At 34.6% G+C, this 23387-nt stretch overlaps 1 protein-coding gene across 1 annotated transcript in view; it reads left to right on the top strand.

Annotated features, from left to right (window-relative positions):
• Positions 1–23387, top strand: part of ADAMTS19 (ADAM metallopeptidase with thrombospondin type 1 motif 19) — a 446085-nt gene that overhangs the window by 148833 nt on the left and 273865 nt on the right. Inside the window, exon 7 of the mRNA XM_066341625.1 lies at positions 14274–14317. Within this exon, the coding sequence (XP_066197722.1) occupies positions 14274–14317 (44 nt within the window). The remainder of the gene's footprint in view (positions 1–14273; positions 14318–23387) is intronic.

Raw genomic sequence — 23387 nt, 5'->3', positions numbered from 1 at the left:
ACTAATTCTTCGTTGTGGTTTCTTAGTTGCTCATTGATTGATTTCTCACATGGTTCTCCACTTCCCAGTCTGACACTCTATCCACTGCGCTACTGCCTGGTCAGGCTCTATGGTAGAAGTCTTAATGATATTTCAGAGCATGACAGGATAAATTTGGAAAGATCATGTGATTATATGTACAGGCCATTTTAAATCACTTTATTTTGGGGGCCCTGGAAGATATCAATGCATACTAGAATTTACTTGTTTATGACTTTAAGCATTTTTAATTTGAATAAGATTAACAAATCTTAAAGTTACTCTACTAAAAAGTTTTTCTGATGAATTGCTTTTGTAATAATAATAAAGTTGCAAATATTGCTATTAATGAAGATGACTAGGATTACCAGGGAACATACAGACTTTGTTTTTAAATTTTTAATACGAAATTATATCATTTTTGTAGTATTTTTCATGATAATGTTCTTAAATACATTATATCTTTATATAGTACTAAATATATATATTTCTGAAGAAATAATTTATAGTGCCACGTTATAATCCTTAGTGTTATTTATGATCACATAAGGTAATGTATGTGGTTAATTGGAACACTTAACTTTTAACCAGAGCTCCGATATAGACAAATTAGATTCCAGAATTCATTAACCATGAACAGTTTTATATTTATTTCTTTTTAATAAACTTTTTTTAAAAGAATTTTATTTATTCATTTTAGAGAGGAAAGAGAGAGTTAGAGAATGAATAGAGGAGGAGCAGGAAGCATCAACTCCCATATATGCCTTGACCTAGGGTTTCAAACTGGCAACCTCAGTGTCTCAGGTTGACACTTTATCCACTGTGCCACCACAGGCCAGGCAATATATTTATTTCTTAATTGATGAAATCTGTCTTTCTTCTCTTCATCATAGTAGGTTTTGGAAATATGTATTGCTTCTGAGACTAAAGAAGATAGTAATTACAATTTGACTACTAATTTATATTTTTCTCTTATTAAAAATCTAATACATTTATTATAGAAATTTGAGGACTATATATATATATATAAAGATAAAATATTAGCCTATTATTCCACTACCTAAGAATAATTATAGGTAACATTTTTAAGTGTATTCCTTCAGTTTTGTTTCCTATGTATTTGTGTAACTAAATTCATGTATTTATAATATTGTTCTCATACTCTAGCAAGTGTTGCCTTGTTGCAGATTGTTGAATACAGAGACGCTGTGCTGACAGCTTACTATGGATTTGGGGACCACTGCTCTACATGCAAGTTTTGTCTTGCCCCACCAATATTGTGACATTAATTTTATTCCTTACCTCCAATGCCATTCTCTTTTCAAAACTCTGAGAAAAGAATGTCCTACATCCAATATTTTTTTCTTCTGTGATAAAGCTTTGAAAGCAACAGTTCTTTTATTGCAATCGTGAAGGGGATTATTCTTTTGAGTTCCTTCTCAGTTGTTTCATTGTTGGCATATAGAAAGGCTATTGACTTCTGTATGTTAATTTTGTATCCTGCGACCTTACTGTATTGGCTTATTGTTTCTAGTAGTCTTTTTGTAGATTCTTTGGGGTTTTCGATGTATAGGATCATATCATCTGCAAAAAGTGATACCTTTACTTCTTCTTTTCCGATATGGATGCCTTTTATTTCTTTGTCTTGTCTGATTGCTCTGGCTAGAACCTCTAGTACCACATTAAATAAGAGTGGAGAGAGTGGACAACCCTGTCTTGTTCCTGATTTAAGGGGGAAAGCCTTCAGTTTAGTGCCATTTAATATGATGTTAGCTGATGGTTTATCATATATGGCCTTTATCATGTTGAGATATTTTCCTTCTATACCCATTTTGTTGAGAGTCTTAAACATAAAATTGTGTTGTATTTTATCGAAAGCCTTTTCTGCGTCTATTGATAAGATCATGTGGTTTTTGTTCTTTGTTTTGTTGATATGGTGTATTACATTAACCGTTTTACGTATGTTGAACCATCCTTGAGATTCTGGGATGAATCCCACTTGATCATGATGTATTATTTTTTTAATATGTTGTTGTATTCGATTTGCTAGTATTTTGTTTAGTATTTTAGCATCTGTATTCATTAGAGATATTGGTCTGTAGTTTTCTTTTTTTGTGCCATCCTTGCCTGGTTTTGGTATGAGGGTTATGTTGGCTTCGTAAAATGTGTTTGGAAGTATTGCTTCTTCTTCAATTTTTTGGAAGACTTTGAGTAGAATAGGAACCAAGTCTTCTTTGAATGTTTGATAAAATTCGCTGGTATAGCCGTCTGGGCCTGGACTTTTATTTTTGGGGAGGTTTTTAATGGTTTTTTCTATTTCTTCTCTACTGATAGGTCTGTTTAGGCTTTCTGCTTCTTCTTGACTCAGTCTAGGAAGGTTGTATTTTTCTAGGAATTTATCCATTTCTTCTAGGTTGTTGAATTTAGTAGCATAAAGTTTTTCATAGTATTCTACAATAATTCTTTGTATATCTACGGTGTCCGTGGTGATTTCTCCTCTTTCATTTTGGATTTTGTTTATATGAGTTCTTTCTCTTTTTTCCTTGGTAAGTCTTGCCAAGGGTTTGTCAATTTTGTTGATCTTTTCAAAGAACCAGCTCCTTGTTCTATTAATTTTTTCTATAGTTTTTCTGTTCTCTAATTCATTTATTTCTGCTCTGATTTTTATTATCTCCTTTCTTCGGCTGGTTTTGGGTTGTCTTTGTTCTTCTTTTTCTAGTTCCTTAAGGTGTGAAGTTAAGTGGTTCACTTGGGCTCTCTCTTGTTTGTTCATATATGCCTGAAGTGATATGAACTTCCCTCTTATCACTGCTTTTGCTGCATCCCATAGATTCTGATATGTCGTATTGTCATTTTCATTAGTCTGTATATATCTTTTGATCTCTGCACTTATTTCTTCTTTGACCCATTCATTTTTTAAAAGTATGTTGTTTAGTTTCCACATTTTTTGGGGATTTCTTTCCTCTTTTTTGCAGTTGAATTCTAGTTTCAATGCTTTATGATCAGAAAATATGCTTGGTACAACTTCAATTTTTCTGAATTTGCTGATGTTGTTTTTGTGGCCCAACATATGGTCAATTCTTGAGAATGATCCATGTACACTGGAGAAAAATGTATACTCAGTCACTTTGGGATGAAATGTCCTGTAGATGTCTATCATATCCAGGTGCTCTAGTGTTTTGTTTAAGGCCACTATGTCTTTGTTGATTCTCTGTTTGGATGACCGATCTAGAGCCGTCAGCGGCGTATTGAGGTCTCCAAGTATGATTGTATTTTTGTCAGTTTTTGTTTTAAGGTCAATAAGTAGCTGTCTTATATATTTTGGTGCTCCTTGGTTTGGTGCATATATATTAAGAATTGTTATGTCTTCTTGATTCAGTGTCCCCTTAGCCATTATGAAATGGCCATTTTTGTCTCTGAGTACTTTTCCTGTCTTGTAGTCAGCATTATCCGATATGAGTATTGCTACACCTGCTTTTTTTTGGATGTTATTTGCTTGAAGTATTGTTTTCCAGCCTTTCACTTTGAATTTGTTTTTATCCTTGTTACTTAGATGAGTTTCCTGTAGGCAGCATACAGTTGGATTTTCTTTTTTAATCCATTCTGCTACTCTGTGCCTTTTTATTGGTGAGTTTAATCCGTTTACATTTAGTGTAATTATTGATACTTGTGAGGTCCCTATTGCCATTTTATATCTTGCTTTCTGTTAGTTTTGTGTCTTGTTTGATCCTTCTCTTTTGTTTTTCTATCTTTTGTTTTTATTTGGTTGTATTCCATACATCTTTCCACTGTTGCTATCTTTTTTATCTCATGTGCTTCTGTGGTGGTTTTTTCAATGGTGGTTACCTTTGAATAATGAAAAGGGTCCCTACCCTGTTCATTGTAGCGAACTATTTTGTGAGTACTTTTGCACTCCATCGTCCTTTGCTACTGTTAATCTCCATCTTCTCCCCCTCTTTCTTTTTGTTGTTGTCACAGTTTAAATTTGGTTTTATTGTGTTCTTCTTGGAGCTTTTACTTGTGGCTCTGTTTTTTTTTTGTTCTTTGTATCTGATTGGAGAACCCCCTTTAGTAATTCCTGGAGTGGGGGTTTTCTGATGATAAATTCCCTCATCTTTTCTGTATCTGTGAATGTTTTTATTTCTCCTTCATATTTGAAGGATAGCTTTGATGGGTATAGTATTCGTGGCTGAAAGTTCCTCTCTTTCAGGACTTTAAATATTGGGGTCCACTCTCTTCTAGCTTGTAGAGTTTCTGCTGAGAAATCTGATGATAATCTAATGGGCCTTCCTTTATATGTTGTATTCTTCTTTTCCCTGGCTGCCTTGAGAATTTTTTCTTTGCTGTTGGTTTGTGTCAATTTCATTATGATATGCCTTGGAGTAGGTTTGTTGGGGTTAAGAAAACTTGGAGTTCTGTTTGCTTCTTGAACTTGAGGCTTTAGTTCTTTCCACAGGCTTGGGAAGTTCTCATCTATTATTTGTTTGAGTATGTTCTCCATTCCATTTTCTCTCTCTTCTCCCTCTGATATACCTATTATTCTTATGTTATTCTTTTTGATGGAGTCAGATAATTCTTGTAGGGCTATCTCATTTTTTTTAATTTTTGAGTCTCTTTCTTCTTCTCTCTGTTGTGCCTCAAGTTGCTTGTCTTCTATTTCACTAATCCTCTCTTCTATCTGACCTGTTCTATTAGCTAAGCTTGTTACTTCGTTTTTCAGCTCGTGAATTGAGTTTTTCATCTCTGTTTGATTTGTTTTTATAGTTTCAATTTCCTTGGACATATATTCTTTGTGTTCATTGAGTTGTTTTCTGAGCTCCCTAAATTGCCTTTCTGTGTTTTCTTGTATATCTCGGAGGATTTTTAGAATTTCTATCTTGAATTCTCTGTCATTTAGCTCCAAGGTTTCCAATATATTAAATTTTTTCTCCATAGATTTTTCCTCATCTAGCTGTGTTACCTCTCTTTCTTTTGTATCCATGATATTCGATTTTCTCTTCCTTAATGGCATCTGAGGGTGGTTTTGTTGATAGTATTAATGAGATTTAATAAAGAATAAAAAGTTTAAAAAAATAATAAAAAAAATCGAAAAGAGTTGTTTTTTTAAAAAAAATTAATAATGAAATAAAGAAAAATAAAATAAAATAAAAATTAAAAAAAAAAAAAAAAAAAAAGGAAATTATTCCCCCCCCTCCTTTTTTCCTCTCCTCTCCTCTCCCCTCTTTCTTGATAAAATCTTGTGGTGGACTGTGAATTATAACAAACAATGCCTGTGATGGAGGGCCTGAATTGGGGAAAAGTAATAAAGGGGCAAAAAAAAAAAAAAAATAAAAAAGAAAGAAAAAAGAAAAAAAAGAGTGTATGGACCCACAAAAAGCAAATAAGGAAAAAATTTGGGTCAAGAATAAAATGATTTGCTTTTAGGTGTTGGTTGTCTAAGAGTTATGATGAGAGGATTAAGAGGAAAACGGAAAAATGGGGGGACAAATTAAAAAATTACTATTGTATTTAGTGGAACAAGAACTAGATAATATGGAGAGCCAGGGATGGGAGCCCTGCTAGTGAGTTAAAAAGGTGAAATAAAAACCCCCCAAAATGCCACAAACATAAGTTTGAGTCCCAGATAAGATAATTTGTTTGTTATTGAGGTTTGAATGAGAGGAGATGTAAAGGAAAAAGGAAGAAACTAATATAGAGGGAGAAAAGAAAGAGAGAGAGAGAAAAAAAAAAGAGGGAACCACTAAAAGAAGAAAAAAGAAAGGAGAGAGAGAGAGAGAGAGAGTTAAGGGTTTTGGAGTGCAACCCTCATAGAGAGAAAGGAAGAGAAGAGAAAAGATAATGGGAGATGTAACACTTATGGGTAGTGTAGTTCAAGGAGAGGAGAGAGTAAGACCGGTAGAGAGTTAATCGGCCAAATTGGAGGAGGAAAAAAAAAAAGTATCAAGAATGAAGATAAGAGAAACAAACGAACAAATATAATAAAATGGGATAGGTTATAAAGTCTGCAGATTATTCTTGATTTTGAGAGGTTATCTTCTTGCTTTTTCTTTTCTCTCCCTCTTCCTGGTCGGTGACTCTGTACCCCGGGTTTTGCCCCTTTGCCACGCTCAGGTGGAGGTTTGCAGTTGATAAGTCTCTATGGCAATGTCATGTATTGTGCTTTAGTCCCGTTGGCAGTCGAGGCTATTAGCATTTATAGGCTCCGACAGTGAGAGAGTCCGTGTTCCTGGAGCCTTTCTCCTAGTCTTTCCTTCCTCAATTAGTAGCCTGATAATCCAGCTATGGGGTTGCTGCTGCCTCTGCCTGGATAGTAAGAGGCTCAAAGAGCTGGCAACTCCCCACTCTATTTCCACTCAGCACAGGGCTCTGGGTAAGGCTCAGTCAGTCAGAGCTGCTAGCATAATCAGGCGGGCTTTCCACCCACTCACAGACCTCTGGCTCTGCCACTCTGTCCGGTAACACAAGCGGGTGCCCACTTCCGGGGCGCTTGGAGAAAACTCTCACTCACTGGCTGCGCGCGCAGACCAGGATATCTGGCCAGCAGTCTCACGCTCTGAGTGAAACCCCCGACCGCAGGGAAAAGTTGCAGCGTTGGAATTGAGTCTCGCTCCGTCCCCGTGCGCGGCTTTTGCAAGGCGCTGGGGCGGCCCGAGATTCAGCTTTGGCCCACACAAAGGCCCCTGACTCTGCTCCTCTGTGCGATGACACGGGTGCGCACTGCCGAGGCACTCGGAGGAATCCCTCACTCCTTATCTTTGGGTGTATTGCGAAGCATCTGGAAGCTCCAAGTATAGGTTTTTCTGTTTCTGGTTGAAGATCTTGTTGAGTTTTGGGGGAGATTTATCGGTATCGCTTCCTACCCCGCCATTACTCTGACGTCATCTCCGCAACAGTTCTTTTAAAAATTAAATTTACTGGGGTAACATTGGTTAATAAGATTATACAGGATTCAAGTGTACATTTCTATGACAGATGATCTGTAAATTGCATTGTGTGCCCACCACCCAGGCAAATCTTTCGTCACCACATATTTGACCTCACACCCCTCCCATCTGATATTTTTACATTATGGTTGTGTGTATGAATTTTTGTTTGTTTTTTTTCTTATTTGTTCATTTGTTGCTTTTAGTTTTATATCCCACATATTAGTTAAATCATATTATTCCTAACTTAATGCTGCCTGACTTATTTCACTTAGAGTGGTATTATCAAGAAAGATGAAATAAAAGCCACACTTTTAACTAACCAGTCTTCATCATTATGTCCCTTTTTGCTAGTCTTCACTAGCAAGGCAACACAAATGTTCTCTTATAAAAAAAAAGAGTTGTGTGATGTATATTAAGAAATAAAAGAATAATGAAATTAACAACCACTTGTTTACCCCTCTACACAGAAGAAAGAATATCATTCATGGAGTTTAAGTACCCACTTTATATACTATTTATAATACATATTTTCCCTTAAAAATTTAGTCCAAACATTTCCTTGTTTCTAAATAGTTCTTTAGAAAACACTGTAGCATAATTCTCAAGCAAGGCATGAATATATTCTCATGGTACAAGTTGCTCAAGAGTAACTAGTGTTGAGTTGAAATGTATTCTAAAGAATGTTGTACGTAGGTGGGTCATAAAAGTGAAACTAAGAGACATTGATAAGAGTGTGGTGGTTACGGGGGGAGGGGGAGAGGGAGAGGGAAAGGGGGAGGGGGAGGGGCACAAAGAAAACTAGATAGAAGGTGACAGAGGACAATCTGACTTTGGGTGATGGGTATGCAACATAATTGAACGACAAGATAACCTGGACTTGTTATCTTTGAATATATGTATCCTGATTTATTGATGTCACCCCATTAAAAAAATAAAATTATTAGGAAAAAAAAAGAATGCTGTGTCATGTTATACACAGTTTTCTCTATTTTTTCCCCCACTTTATACTATGTTTTATAAATCCTTTCTTGTCATTAATTGTGGAAGGCTAAATAATGTCTTCATCCTAGTCACTAGAATCTGTGATATGTTTTCTTGTATGACAAAAGTGACTTTGCAGATGTGATTAAGGACGTTGAGGTGAGATTATCCCAGATTATCTAGATGGGTCTAATGTACCATATTTCCCCATATATAAGATGCACCTTAATTTTGGGGCCTGACATTTGAAAAAGAATGTATAATAAAATTACTGAACTCAAGTTTTATTCATCATAAGATTCATACAACTCCTCATCACTGTCAAAACTCCCATCCATGAGCTTGTCTTCATCTATGTCTGATGATGATGAATCACTGTCTTCAACAGTGAGCGCAAAAACAAGCGTGAAAAAGTGGTAAATGCAAGTAAAAAAACTTTTACAACCACTGTATAAGATGCACCCAGTTTTTAGACCCCATTTTTTTTTGGAAAAGGGTGCATCTTATATGGGGAAATGTGGAAATTGTAAGAATCCTAAAAGATGTAAAAAGGAGCAGAAGGTCAGAGTCAGAGAGACTGGAAGAGGCTATATATACTGCTGGCTCTCAAGATGGTGGAAGGGCCACAGCCAAAGAACACAGGTAGTCTCTAGAAGCTGGAGAAGATGAGGAGACAGATCTGCCTTAGGACCATTAGGAGGAATGCAGCCCTGACAACACCTTGACTTTAGCCCAGTGAGACCTATATTTAGATTCAGACCTCTAGAATTATAGCTAACACATTCCTGTTGTTTAAATTATACTGCTCACAAACATTAGGAGATATTTTATCACTTCATATTCATTTTGAAATATCCCCTAATATTTGTGAGCAGTATACTACATTTGTGGTAACTGTAACAGCAGCAAGAGGAACTGATAGAACCATACTGGTCTATGTCATTTGGGGGAGGAGCAGACATTTTACTGCATATAAGTATCCTGATTTACATAATGGCTCTATATGTGTATAACTTTCTGATTTTTCACATTTAGAGTAAAACGTAAACCTCTTTATATATTGTAAACATGCTAATATTTATTTAGAGTGATTAAATTGTACCTGCTATTGTGTTTAGAAATAAAATCTTTTTGTTGAATGCTCATAAAATGCAATCAAACTCATGTTTAGCTATAGCTAAGATAATATATTAAAAGAATGAGCTGAATGTAATAATATCTGGGATTTGTGAGGCTAGTCTAAATAATTATCCAGGAAAACACAATAATTTGTATTTTATCATCTCAATCTGCTCGATCAGGTCAATTGATAAAATAATTATCCTTAGATTTTCAAAACTTGAACTACTATCACATGACTCCCTATGTCCAAATTATATTTTTCAAAGATAAGACAATGTTATTTCTAGTGTATCCTTTAGTTGCAGATAAAAAACTCAAGCTTCACTGTTCAAAACCTAATAGAAGAACCTTTTTTTTTGTGCGTGTATTTTTTTTTTCTGTAGTGAGAAGTGGGGAGGCAGAGAGACGGACTCCTGCATGTGCCCGACTGGTATCCACCTGGCATGCCCACCAGGGGTTGGAGATTGGCCCATCTGGGGTGTTGCTCCCCTGCAACCTGAATCATTCTAGCACCTGAAGTGGGAGGCCATGGAGCCGTCCTCAGCGCCTGGGCCAACTTTGCTCCAGTGGAGCCTTGGCTGTGGGAGGGGAGGAGAGAGATAGAAAGAAAGGAGAGGGGGAGGGGTGGAGAAGCAGATGGGAGCTTCTCCTGTGTGCCCTGGCCAGGAATCAAACCCGGACTTACATACACAGGGCTGACACTCTACCACTGAGCCAACCAGCCAGGGCTGGAAGAACCTTTTTGATAAAATTTGTTACCGTTTTGCTAAGCCACTTCATGTTTCATGGAAAAAAAATTTTGTACACCTCCTCAATCCTTTAGCAGAAATGATGACTTCAGTTTTTTGCACCTCGAGTAGAATTTAGAAAAGAACTTAATAGATCGCTTCTGTCTTTTCTTCTTGTTGTTATTCTTTTGTGGAAAGTAATGGGAATAAAAATCTGTGGTTGAAGATAGAAAAAAATCTGTTAGAGGCTATACAGATATTAAATATTAATAGATACTGACAAATGATTCTTCCTTTTTTCATAGAGATAAGGTCTATGTGGTGGGTCACTGCTTCCCCATTTCACTGTTTTCAGTGCCATTACAGTGAAAATCAGCTCACGAAAGGGAATGTTTTATTGCTAAGTGACTGAGCACCATTTGATCAGTAGTCTAAAAGAATGGTTTGACTAATTAAAGAAGAATCCTTTTTTTAGTTAGTGTAATCATAAATGTGGACAGATCTTTAGCTTTGCAAGGGACTTGTGAAAAAAAATAGAACATTTAATCTCCATGGATTTTATGTCCTTATCCTATTTGACAAACTAATCTCATAACCAGCCTAGTTTCTAGTTGAATGCTTATCTTAGATAATTAGTAAGCATTGTGTGAATTTATTATTAGAAAGAAATTTTAACTTATCTATTGATTTTGGTTTCAACTAAAATGAATAATGTGTGTATAAATCCCAACCTATCTGCAGTAATGTGTTTGGTAAGTTCTATGGCTACAGTGAAGTAAATAGTTTCAAGCTGACCTAGTGCTTGTGAGCTCATAGTAACAAAAACACAAAACATATTATCCTAACTGCCAAATCTATGATTTCTTAGTGAATTTACACATTGCTCTTTGAAGTCAGGAAGAGAACCTAAGTCTACGTCTCTTGATAACACTCTTTAGTTTAGGATTTCATTTTATTAATGATAGTTTTGCCTTTCCTATTTACTGAAATGCTTTTGGTTTATGTACAGTACTTCTGAAAGTTAGTCTCAAACTAATGACATTGGCATGTAAGATAGAAAATTTAATAAAATATAGAAATGGCAGAAATATATTTAATACAAATTATTGAATAATATTTGAATGAGTCATTTATAGGTATAACCCAGAGCACTATAAAACTCTACAGTGAGACTTATTCTCAGATGCATCTTCATTCTTGGAAATTAAAAGCTACATTTCATTTTTTTCAATATAAATCAGAACTTAAGCAGAATTTATTGGCCTTTCCAGTTGCCAAAGTCTAACAGTATCATTTCCATAAACTCACTTAATGAAACTCTATGATGCAGACTTCAGGCGCACTGAGCCAACATGAGCCAAAAATGAGAGAATTTTAATTCGTATGATCATAGGTCTAAGCAAACAAATCCCCCAGCATCCCCAATAAATCTTTGAATATTATAAAATTAAGAATATATTATTGTGATCATCTGAAGAAGTTGAAGATTAAGAATTATCGTCTGATCTGAAGTTTGAAGTGCTGCTGACTATTGTCAATTGTATTGAGAGTAACACTTTTGGGGTAAAAAAACTCGAGTTTCTTGAATTAATATGCTTTGTTCAGCTGTTTGCTAAATCAACAGAAATTGGCTGTGCAAACTCTAAGTGCCCTTGACAATAAGCAGTACATTTGTCATTGTTTTATTATGTTGTTTAGTTACAGATGAAGTCCCTTGTTTCACATCATGTAAATCAAATAGTCATGTTGCAGCCTCATGCATGATGATATGATGTTTTGTACATTTAGAAAAAACATATAAAATCCCTTTCCCTCTCCATCTGAATATACTGTGCACTCAGTGATTCTTGGCCCTAACGTGAAGATTTGATTTTATGTGTTTCTTTAATTTTCTGCATTACCATATTATTCAGTATCATCTGTTTTGGGTGTTTCTTTCTCCATTTTCTGGCAAATTTAATTGCAAAATAAGAACTATTCATTATTTAATACGATTTCTATATCTTCTGATGCAGAGAAATACTAATACCTAATCATTTACTGGTTAAAAACAATGTCAGCCAAGCTTTTCCGTTCTTTATCTGTACTTAAATTCAGACTCTGAAAATGTTAAAATACTGGGGGGAGGGAATATGTTTTTTAGTATTCTTTGATGTTGATTTTGAATGACAAGGAACAACTTTACCCAAATTAAGTACCAGAAGAAGTGTTTCAGATTTTTTTTTTGATAGCTGGAGATGATTCTGTGTAGTGCTTAGAATCAAAGAGAGAATTGAAAAACAAGGCATCAAGAAAGACAGTGAAGGGGAAGAGGGTTGAAAAAAATACAGTGAAAAAAACTCTGGAAATATTAATCACTGGGTTTGGATGATCTGAGGCCTTTTACATTCTCTTACTATATCATCCACTTTTAAGCCTCTAAAAAAATATTATCAGCTGCAGTCAATATGAGCATCTTATTTAAGCAGTTACGCAGTCTTTCTGTCTCTTTTTTTTAAAGAGTTTGGTAAAAGTAGATACATGATATAAATAGAATAATAAAATAAGGCCTATATGGCTAGGTTCTATGTGTATTAAGATCTAATATTAACAATAAACAGATATATGTTTCATTATGCTTAGTTAATATATGGTCACAGATTGGTTCAGTTCTTTTAATTATGTTTTAATATGGCTGACTAGATGATCAGAAAGTGTTCCCATTTCTAGGCATATAGGAATTGTAGAAAAAAATGCAATAAAACCCTTTTGTATGTTTTATAAGCCAAAAAAAGAGGGCTCTGGCAAAAAAAAAAAAAAGTAGTATGCTTCTGAGGCAATGTCATAGCTGCCCTGGGAAAGGCTTGGACTCAAAGATCTGTGTTATTGGGTTTAACTCTCAAATGAAAAAAAAGTCTGAGGATGTAGCCAGAAATTGTAGGTACCTATACCTTTAATGAAAGTGTGATATGGTAAGAGCTCTGCAAAGAAGCACAAGTTGTCAACAGGAAGCATTCTATCTCAACCATTACCCCAGATTAGGACAGAACAGCACCTTCCTGGTTTTCATTACTAAGAATGTCATTCTACCATTGAAGCATTTAGGAGAAGCCTGTGAAAAACTGCTCTGAAGTGGCCCTCTTTAAACTTATACTACACAAGGCAACCAGAAATGAGTTTAACTAAATGAGTCACAATAGAATTCCAAAACTCAAAATGACGTCTTTCATTGTAAAAGCCAAGAATCACAGTAAAGAATTTTATTTTCTTTAGAAAAAGGTGACAGGGATTATAAAAGCATATTCTCATGATTAAGAACCAAAAAAAAATTCAAAATATTATAGTAAGGTGGTTTAGAAAAAAGAAGAGTAGATTTAAGAATTGAGAAAAACTAAACAATTATAAAAGAAATGCATTATACTTAAAATTTTAATTTCTGAATTGAAAATCAGATTAGATACAGCTGAAGGGAGCACTAGTGGATTGAATGGTAGATCTGAGGGAATTCTCTCAGAAAGTTGCATAGAGTGGTTAAGAGATGGAAATACAAAATCGTTCTTGGGCATTACAGAAATTAAAGTGAGAGCATACATATACTTAAAGGAGTTTCAGGAGAAGAGAGTAGAGAAAATGTGAGAGGATCAACTGAATAGAAAATGATAAGAATTTTCATGCATTCATGGGTCTTCTAACTAAAAAACATACCAAGTACCAAAGAAAATAAATAAAAACAAAATCAGTACCTAGACACATCTGGCTGGGATGAAGACAAAAAGAAATCTTAAAACTAACCAGAAATCATGATGCATCCTGATTATAACTCAAAAAGTTAACCAGAAAGCAAGTGCATGGAGAAAGATCTAGGTAATTGAAGACTTCTAATCTATATTTATGAATACTAGAGGTTTTGTTTTCTGAAAATGTGCGTCAAAAGTTTATAATTTTTATGGAATGCACTCCAAGATTTAGTAGTCAAATAAAGAGCAAATTATAGTATATTATTCATTTTTAAATTACAGCTTGTGCAACAATACTAAATTCTTCATGCCCATCAGAAAATTGTGTTAAAAATTTTGCCCATTTTATAAAATGTTATGTTGTTTTAAATTGTAATTCTCACATTTTAAAATTGAATTTTGAAATTAGTTTTAGATCATGTAAAGTAGAGCTCTTACAATATTTTTCAAACAGGAAACCATGTCCCAATACCAGATAAATTTTTTTTTTTTGGAATAAAAAAAAAAATCATGTGACAACCAAAACAAGATAGAAATTTACTTTTGAAACACTGTGAAATAGAACATTTTTCTGGATTGTATCAGGTAAAAAGGTATCATAAAAATTTTAATTCTCACATTTTCTTAGAACTAAAAATTATTTAATCTAATTTCCAATTTTATTAAATCTTGGAGGTAAGGATTGTGGTTTATTATTCACACAACTGTTAAATAGAGTCACATAGTCTCTGTTATTTGTGGGAAAGTTTATTTTTACTTTAATATTTATATTTTCTTTATAGGAAAGATTTCTGTGTACACAAAGATGAACCATGTGATACTGTTGGTAAGTGTCTATAACAATTTTAACACTTTTAAGAGGACCTTGAACCTCAAGGTTCTGGGAACCTTGAACACTTCATTTATTTAAAGATAGGAAATTATCAGAGGGTGCCACTTTTAATGGAATGTTTTTAGAATATCAGAGATATATTTTCAACCTATAGCTTAATCATTTGTCAAAAGTTTAAAGATATGTATATATTATACATATATATTATAAAACAGCTTAAAGATTTATATATAGTATATATTTGGAAAAAAATTTAAATGCTACTTTAAGAATATAATGAGTTCTTATTTGTTATTTTCCTGAAATTATACACATAGATTTAATAAAATTATATTATTATTTGTTAACTAAGGCAAAATATATTGACAGTATGATTGACCTTTATTAGCCTAAAAGCTGTATTTTTAAGTTATATGCTTGAAGTGCTTTGCATTAAAAGAAAGTTCATTTAATTTACATCACTAATGATAATATTCTATACATGAAGTAGCAAATTTTTTATATTTTTCCTAGGTATCTAAAGTTCCTGAAACAATCAAATAGCCAATAGAATCCATGAAACTACAGTTCTCAATTTTGAGAGAATGACCACATATATGCTAATACAATGCATCTATATAAATTTACCTATAAGTATATGTAACTATATAGATATAACTATATAGCTATATATATAGTTTTAAGTCATGTAGCTATATATAATAAGATATTATTGGTAAGGTATATATAAGAATCATAAACTGGTTTTGACATAATGTGGGGTTCATTTCCACAGGGTAATAAGTACCTTAATTATCTTGAGGGTTTTTTTTGAGAGATGAACAATAAAAAGGGGATTAAAACAGAATAAAGGACTATGGGTATTAAAAAATAATCCTAACTAGTTTCATTAATTTAAATTCTCATCAACTTCCTCAGATGATTAAAATCTGAGATTAATATATGGTAAATAGTTAGAAAAAATAAAGCAGATAATGATGGAGTCAAAGGAATGTTTGATACAGGGAGACTTCAAGCATGAAAAGAGCTAGACACCTAAGGAAAAGCTGACTTGTTTTAGGGATAATTTTCTTAATGTTAACTCACCTGCTTCCTGCAGTTTTCTTCTCTTCTTGCCTAGATCTCCATAAATTAAAGCTTAATATAGTTTTAATCAACCTAACCATGTGAACTTCTGAATTCAAATAAAGCTTGTCTCAAAATAATGAATTTTCTCCATTTAAACAGCTATGTTGCCCTTTTAAAGTGAGACCAATTTCTTGCTTGTTTCAAGCACTTGAGATAAATCAGCAGTATCTTCAATAATTACAACCCTTTATGGCATGGGCTCATGGATTAAGGAATCAAGTACTAATGTGAGGCAAATCAATTTCTTTTTGGGGATTATGACTGTTTCACATTTTTCTAAATCTGCTTATTGAAAATAGAATATTAGTAATATATTGGTTTGGCGAGAAAGTATTTTTGGTTGTTACACATAGCGTTGTAATTGTTTTGAAGGACTTCTGTCAGTGTTATGGTTCTTTCCTTTTGATATTTGATATCAGTCACATTTAGGTTTCTTTTGAAGCAAGTTGTGCATAATTTTGTTTGTAGCTGTTAGTTTAGGGTCAATTTTAACATGGAGTGTGGAAACAGACATTTTCGGCATATTTTACTTTTTTATTTCTGTAAAGGAAAGAAAGCTGCTGAAACCTACAAAAAGGTATGTGAAGTTTATGGTGTTGATTGCATATCAGAACGCACATGTTAGAGTTGGTTTAAAAAATTCTGTTCTGGAGATTTTTCACTCAAAGATGTTCTGGTTGACCTACTGAAGTTGATGATGACCAAATCAAAGCCATAATTGAAGAGAATCATCATATAACCATTCGAGAGGTTGCAGAGAGGTTAAATGTATCTCACACAACAATTGAAAATCACTTAAAATGTCTTGGACTCGCTAAGAAGCTCGATATTTGGGTTCCACATGATTGAAAGAGATTCACTTAACACAGTGGTAGTCAACCTGGTCCCTACCGCCCACTAGTGGGCATTCCAGCTTTCATGGTAGGTGGTAGTGGAGCAACCAAAGTATAAATAAAAAGATAGATTTAACTATAGTAAGTTGTTTTATAAAGATTTATTTGGCCAAACTTAGCGAAAATCTGACATAAAGTACTTGGTAAGTAATTATTATTATGTGCTTTAACTTGCTGTAACTCAGCTTTATAAATTTTATAAAGTAAAGTTACTTCACTACTTTATAAATCACCATTACTGTGGAACTGGTGGGCGGTTAGAAAATTTTACTACTATCAGAGATACAAAAGTGGGCGGTAGGTATAAAAAGGTTGACTACCCCTGAAACACAATGAATCGGTATTTCGATATGCATCTCAAGTGCATTAAAACTGACCCTTTTTTGAAAAGAAACATCACTGGTGATGAAAAATGGGTCATCTACAGTAACATCATTTGAAAAATGATCATGGTCCAAGTGTGATGAACCAGCACAAACCACATCTAAAGCTGAATTGCATTAAAAAAAAGGCATGCTGTCAATTTGGTGGGACTACAAAGGTGTTGTGTATTTTGAGCTGCTTCCAAGAAACCAGACGATCAATTCAGATGTTTATTGTCAGCAACTATGTAATTGGATAAAAGCAATCAAAGAAAAACGTCCAGAATTGGCAAGTCGCCAAGGAATTGTATTTCATCATGATAATGCAAAGCCTCACACATCTTTAGTAACTTGTGGGAAATTACTGGAGCTTGGTTGGGAAGTGATGTCACCTCCCCTATATAGCCCTGACCTGGCACCATCTGATTACCATTTATTTCAAAGTTTACAAAACTCTTTGAATGGTAAGACTTTCACAAATGATGATTTTAAATTGCAACTTGGTTCAGTTTTTTGCTGATAAGGACCAAAATTTCTATGAGCATGGAACCATGAAGCTGCAAGAAAGATGGCAAAGGGTTATTGAACAAAATGGAAAGTATATAAATTAATTAAAGTGTATTCTTGTACAAAAAAACTGAGTTTTATTTCACACTAAAAAACCGAAATTACTTTCTTGCCAGCCTAATATATTATCTATGAAACTAATTTTCTGGTTTAGAGTATTTGATTAATGAAATCCCATGCTGTGTTTTGGACAGTCAGCAAAGCAGTGTGGTCAGTCCCCAGCTCTGCTTGCTAGCTCTGCCCAGTAAGAGCTTGTTACAACACAGGAAGTAGGAAGTCTGGGCCCTTCCGGAGACCTCACTGGGATTGTGTTCTTAAATTCCCGGAGTCACCTCTGATATCACCACTAAATCCTAGTTTCCCTCTCTATGCCCTGTGGCAGTTCTTTTTCTCAGCCCAAATATGTTGCGGCAGTCTTTATCCTATTTAGTCTTTTTTTAATTTTATTTATTCATTTTAGAGAGGAGAGAGAAAGGGAGAGAGAGACAGAGAGGGAGAGAGAGAGGAGAGAGAGAAAGAGAGAGAAGGTGGAAGCATCAACTCCCATATGTGCCTTGACCAGGCAAGCCCAGGGTTTCAAACCGGCGACCTCAGCATTTCCAGGTCGACACTTTATCCACTGCGCCACCACAGGTGAGGCCCTATTTAGTCTTGAACAGAGTAAAACCTGAAATATTTCTTCGGGAAAGAGAAAATGAAAACTTATACCAACCAAGTGAGAGTCATACTGTGAGATGATTTATAGGTATTTGTGAGAAATAGGTTTGATGATTGCCACCGTCATTCCTGTGTCTACACTGCAGCCACAGTGCCATGTAAGAATGGACAGTCCTCCAGCCATGGGCTATGCTCAGTCTTAACCTGTCCAGGGCATCATTTCAGAACCTCAACTCTAAACCAGTAAGCAGATGGCCCTGCCATGTTTGGGGCATGTGACCTGTCCCCTATGTTTGCCTCATTAACCTGAAGAGAGGAACATTTGTCATGGTTGAAGCTTATTCATATATGTCATCACTGAATGTAAACAAGGAAGCTATAACCACAGATGAAACCAGCCTTGGGATGAATCTGAACTCAAACAGCAGAATGGGGGAAGGAAAGGTGTCTTTTCTCTTGACAATTTTGATTAATCCCTGCATTCTGCAACCTTGGGCCCAGTCTAATCTCTCGGTTTCTGAATGCGTGAGCCAGTAAATATGCTTAGTATTTAAGCCACATTAAGGTTTTTATTCCTGTAACTTGCAGTTGGCATAGACCTTCTCTGACATTCATATATGCATTTATAAGAAAAGAAGAATTTGGGCAATATTAATAATTTCTACTACTATTAAGAGTGCTGGTAACCTGCTCTGTGACTTGTTCTAAAAATTTAACAAGCATATGTAGCTTATTGGTCATCTTTAGAACTTTCAATCTCTATAGTGTAACAAACCCAAAAAGATTTAGGGTTTACATCAGTAAAATATTTATTGACACATATGTTTAAATCTCTTCATGTAATACTATGGGTTATACATACTTTTGTCTGATACTTAATCTGTGTGTGCCTTCTTTCCTCTCTCGGCCTGAATGATCACTTTAAAATGACAACTTCCCTATATTTCTGGGTACAGTGAGATAGGAAGGCCAGTAGTTAAGAGCTTTGAATATATATTATTGAGTTATAAATGGAGAGGAATGCATATATTTTACTTATTTTTTGGAGAAAATTTTTTTATTGGATAAAGATGACAAATAACAGTGTGTAAACTTAAATTGTACAGGGCATTACTTTGATACATTTATATATTGTACTATGGGTATTGTAACAGTATTGATCACGTTATATACTTAGTACAATATTTTGTATTCAATATGCTGTACATTAGATCTATATGGCTTTTTTAATGCTCATTATAAGTTTGTACCCATAAATACTTTCAATCTGGTAACTATCATTTTATTCTCTCCTCTAGCATCTAGTGATGACAATTTTATTCACCCCCTCTTTTTTTACATGTTTGATTTTTTGTTTGGATCCCACATCATATAAGTGAAATCATACACTATTTGTCTTCCTCTGTCTGACTTATATCACTTAGCATACTGTGCTCAAGGTCCATCTCTATTGGTGCAAATGCCAGGATATTCTCCTTTCTCATGGCTGTAGAATATTCAGTAGTGTATAAATACCACATCTTAAAGATTTTTTTTCAGTTACAGTTGACATACAATATTATATTACTTTTAGGTGTACCACATATTGATTAGACATTTATATACCTTACAAAGTGATCAGTCTGGTACTCATCTGGCACCAGATGTAGATATTACAATATTATGGTCTATATTCCCTATAGGAATGCCGATATTTCATATATTTATTATTTTTTAGGAATGCCTACATTTAAAAAGTAATGGTAAGATTTATGCTGTTCATCATAATTGGAGCCACACTTTTATGGACATTATCTCATTTAATACCTTCAAAATCTGAAGTCTCTAGTTTTATTATCATTATTACTTTATAAAGGAAGAAAACCCTGAAACAGAACAGAGCATAGTTTTGGAAGTCAGACATCTGGATGTAAATCAGAGCTCTGTTATGTGGGCATGTTATTTATTATTGAACGCCTTGCAACTTTGCATTCCTTACCTTTATGTTTCTTAGTTTTTTTATAAAGCCAATTTTATAATTAACATGTAACATTTCCTAATACTGCTTCTTTCATGTCTAAATTCTCTCATGAATGAATGGAGAAAATCCTAGTACCACAGTTCTTGGTTGAGAAATTAGTAGCTATATATTGTTACAGACCTTTCTGTGATTGTATTGAAATGTCACATTACATTTCACACGAAAATAGAGGCTATATTATCAACTTCATAGAATGTTGTGAAACTGTGACACTTGCAAAGGCAACTAGAATTTAATTGGCACTCAGTATGACTAGTTTTATCACTTCCTTTTATTTCCTGCAGAGAGGTTACACATTTGCCCAGCATCACTATTAGTAATGATCTTACTATAATGAGAGTCAGCTTTCCTCTATAACATGTGTCTGTATAATAGAGGAGAATACAACTAGGACACCTAAGGTGAGAAAAATATCTTTGAATGAAGCTACAGAATAGTACTGTGTCAAAAAATGAAAAATATAAACTTGGAAACAACTGTTATTTGCCAGCATTTTAATTTTGAGACAATAGGATATTTTGCTTATTCACTGATGCAACAGATAAATGCATTTGAAATGACTGAGCTATAGCAGTGTTATGGGATATAAAAATAAATGCTTCAGTGGATAAGTTGTACTTATTAAGCTTATATTTGAAAAGCTACTTAAGGGTAAAAAGTAAAAGTTGTTTCAGCACCCCCAGAATCATACTTTTCCCTGTTATTTTAGTTAGATACTTTGGTAGATTGGTAGGTAAGTATCTAAATACTGGAAGAAAAAAACATATTAAATGTTTTAATCAACAAAATAACAATTCTAAAACATATGTGTTTACCTTTTAACATTTTTAACATTGAGATTTATTTTGTAATCAATGGCCTATTAGAATTGTTATCAAAGTTTTTTTTTAATTTTTAAGTTTTATTTAGAAAATTAACTTTAACAGGATGACATTGATCAATAAGAGTACATAGGTTTCTGGTGAACATTTCTATAGCATTTGAATTGATGATGTATCACAGTTTAATATAAAGTTTTAAAAACCTTAGATTGGATAAACTATGATGTGTGATGGCATCCTTATATTTCAGGAGAAATAAAGTGTAATTCAAGTGACCTTAAAATAGGGAGGCTATCTTGAGCTATTCTGGGCCATCTTGCTATGCTCAATGTAATCACAGGTCTCCTGGAAGGCCGGAGAGTCAAAGGGAGATGCAATTACTGAAGAAAGGCACAGAGTTGTGATCAGATAAGGATTCAGCTCGTCATTACAGGTTTTGAAGATGGAGGAAGGGGACCTGAGTAGCATTGGCTTTAGAACCTGTAAAAAGCAAGAAAAGAGATTCTTTCCTAGATCCTTCAGAAAGGATGGCCAGCTGTGTGACACTTTGATTTTACCCAGTGAGCTCTGGTCAAACTTCTAACACAGAAGATTATAAAATAATAGATTTGGAGGGTATAAGCTACTAAATTTGTGATAACTTGTTATAGCAGCCATAGAAAAACATACTTTGCAATAATTAATCACCCCTCCAATCACTTCCAGAGAAAGAATACAGAAACACGGTGCTTTCACAACTAGACTGCGAGGTTGACAATTCTGGCTCTATAGTTAGTTTTAAGAACTGGTAAGGTAGTTTGAAATTAAATTTAAAAGTAGAAATTTGCATCATGATATATCAGTATATCTAAAGAGCAACAAACTGCAATTAACAAACACAATTAATTGTACTTGACCATTTCTAGCTGAGAGACTAAATGCTATCCCAGAATAGTCTGTCTATACCAGCCATTAACAGTGAAAGGAAGCTAATCAATTTTTAAAATCTTTCTGAGAAAATACTAAGCACTGATGATTTTACAGGTGATTTCTAGTATAGTTAAAAAAATATATTTTAATATTATACAAATAATTTGAGAATATAAAAAGATATAAAACTATATAAATATCTCACCAAATCTTAAAGAAGTCAGTGTAAGAAAGAAAAATAATAAGCTATTCTCAGAAAAAAAGAATTTAAAATAAAATATTAGCAAATTTTATCTCACAATGTATTTATTTATTTATTTATTTATTTATTTTGTGTATTTTTCTGAAGCTAGAAATGGGGAGAGACAGACAGACTCCCACATGCGCCCGACCGGGATCCACCTGGCACGCCCACCAGAGGGCGACGCTCTGCCCACCAGAGGGCGATGCTCTGCCCCTCTGGGGCATCGCTCTGTTGCAACCAGAGCCTCTAGCACCTGGGGCAGAGGCTAAGGAGCCATCCCCAGCACCCGGGCCATCTTTGCTCCAATGGAGCCTCGGCTGCGGGAGGGGAAGAGAGAGACAGAGAGGAAGGAGAGGAGGAAGGGTGGAGAAGCAAATGGGCGCTTCTCCTGTGTGCCCTGGCTGGGAATCGAACCTGGGACTTCTGCACTCCAGGCCAACGCTCTACCACTGAGCCAACTGGCCAGGGCCCACAATGTATTTTTTAAATAACCAAGTAGTGTTACCTTATTCAAGATTTATTTCATCCATGTTATTGTAAATAATCTGATGTCATCATTTCTTATGGCTGAGTAGTATTCCATAGTATATATGTACCATAGCTTTTAATCCACTCGTCCACTGACGGACACTTGGGCTGTTTCCAGATCTTCACTATTGTGAACAATGCTGTCATAAACATGGGGGTGCATTTCTCCTTTTAGAACAGTTCTATGGTGTTCTTAGGGTATATTCCTAAAAGTGGGATAGCTGGGTCAAAAGACAGTTTGATTTTTAATTTTTTGAGGAATCTCCATACTGTTTTCCATAGTGGCTGCACCAGTCTGCATTCCCACGAGCAGTGCAGGAGGGTTCCCTTTTCTCCACATCCTCGCCAGCACTTATTCTGTGTTGTTTTGTTGATGAGCACCATTCTGACTGGTGTGAGGTGATATCTCATTGTGGTTTTAATTTGCATTTCTCTAATGATTAGTGATGTTGAGCATTTTTTCATCTGCCTATTGGCCATCTGTATGTCCTCTTTGGAGAAGTGTCTATTCATCTCTTTTGCCCATTTTTTGATTGGATTGTTTGTCTTCCTGGTATTGAGATTTACAAGTTCTTTATAAATTTTGGTTATTAACCCCTTATCAGACGTATTGTCAAATATGTTCTCCCATTGTGTACTTTGTCTTTTTATTCTGTTCTTATTGTCTTTAGCTGTGCAGAAGCTTTTTAGTTTGATATAGTCCCATTTGTTTATCCTGTCTTTTATTTCACTTGCCCATGGAGATAAATCAGCAAATATATTGCTGCAATAACATGGATGGACCTTGATAACATTATACTGAGTGAAATAAGTAAATCAGAAAAAACTAAGAACTATATGAATCCATACATAGATGGGACATAAAAATGAGACTCAGAGACATGGACAAGAATGTGATGGTAACGAGGGGTGGGGTGGGGGTTGGGAGGGGGCGA

The sequence above is a fragment of the Saccopteryx leptura genome, chromosome 6, assembly GCF_036850995.1.
Source record: "Saccopteryx leptura isolate mSacLep1 chromosome 6, mSacLep1_pri_phased_curated, whole genome shotgun sequence".
In the NCBI taxonomy this organism is placed as follows: Eukaryota; Metazoa; Chordata; class Mammalia; order Chiroptera; family Emballonuridae; genus Saccopteryx; species Saccopteryx leptura.
This window is presented reverse-complemented; position numbering and strand designations above follow the sequence as displayed.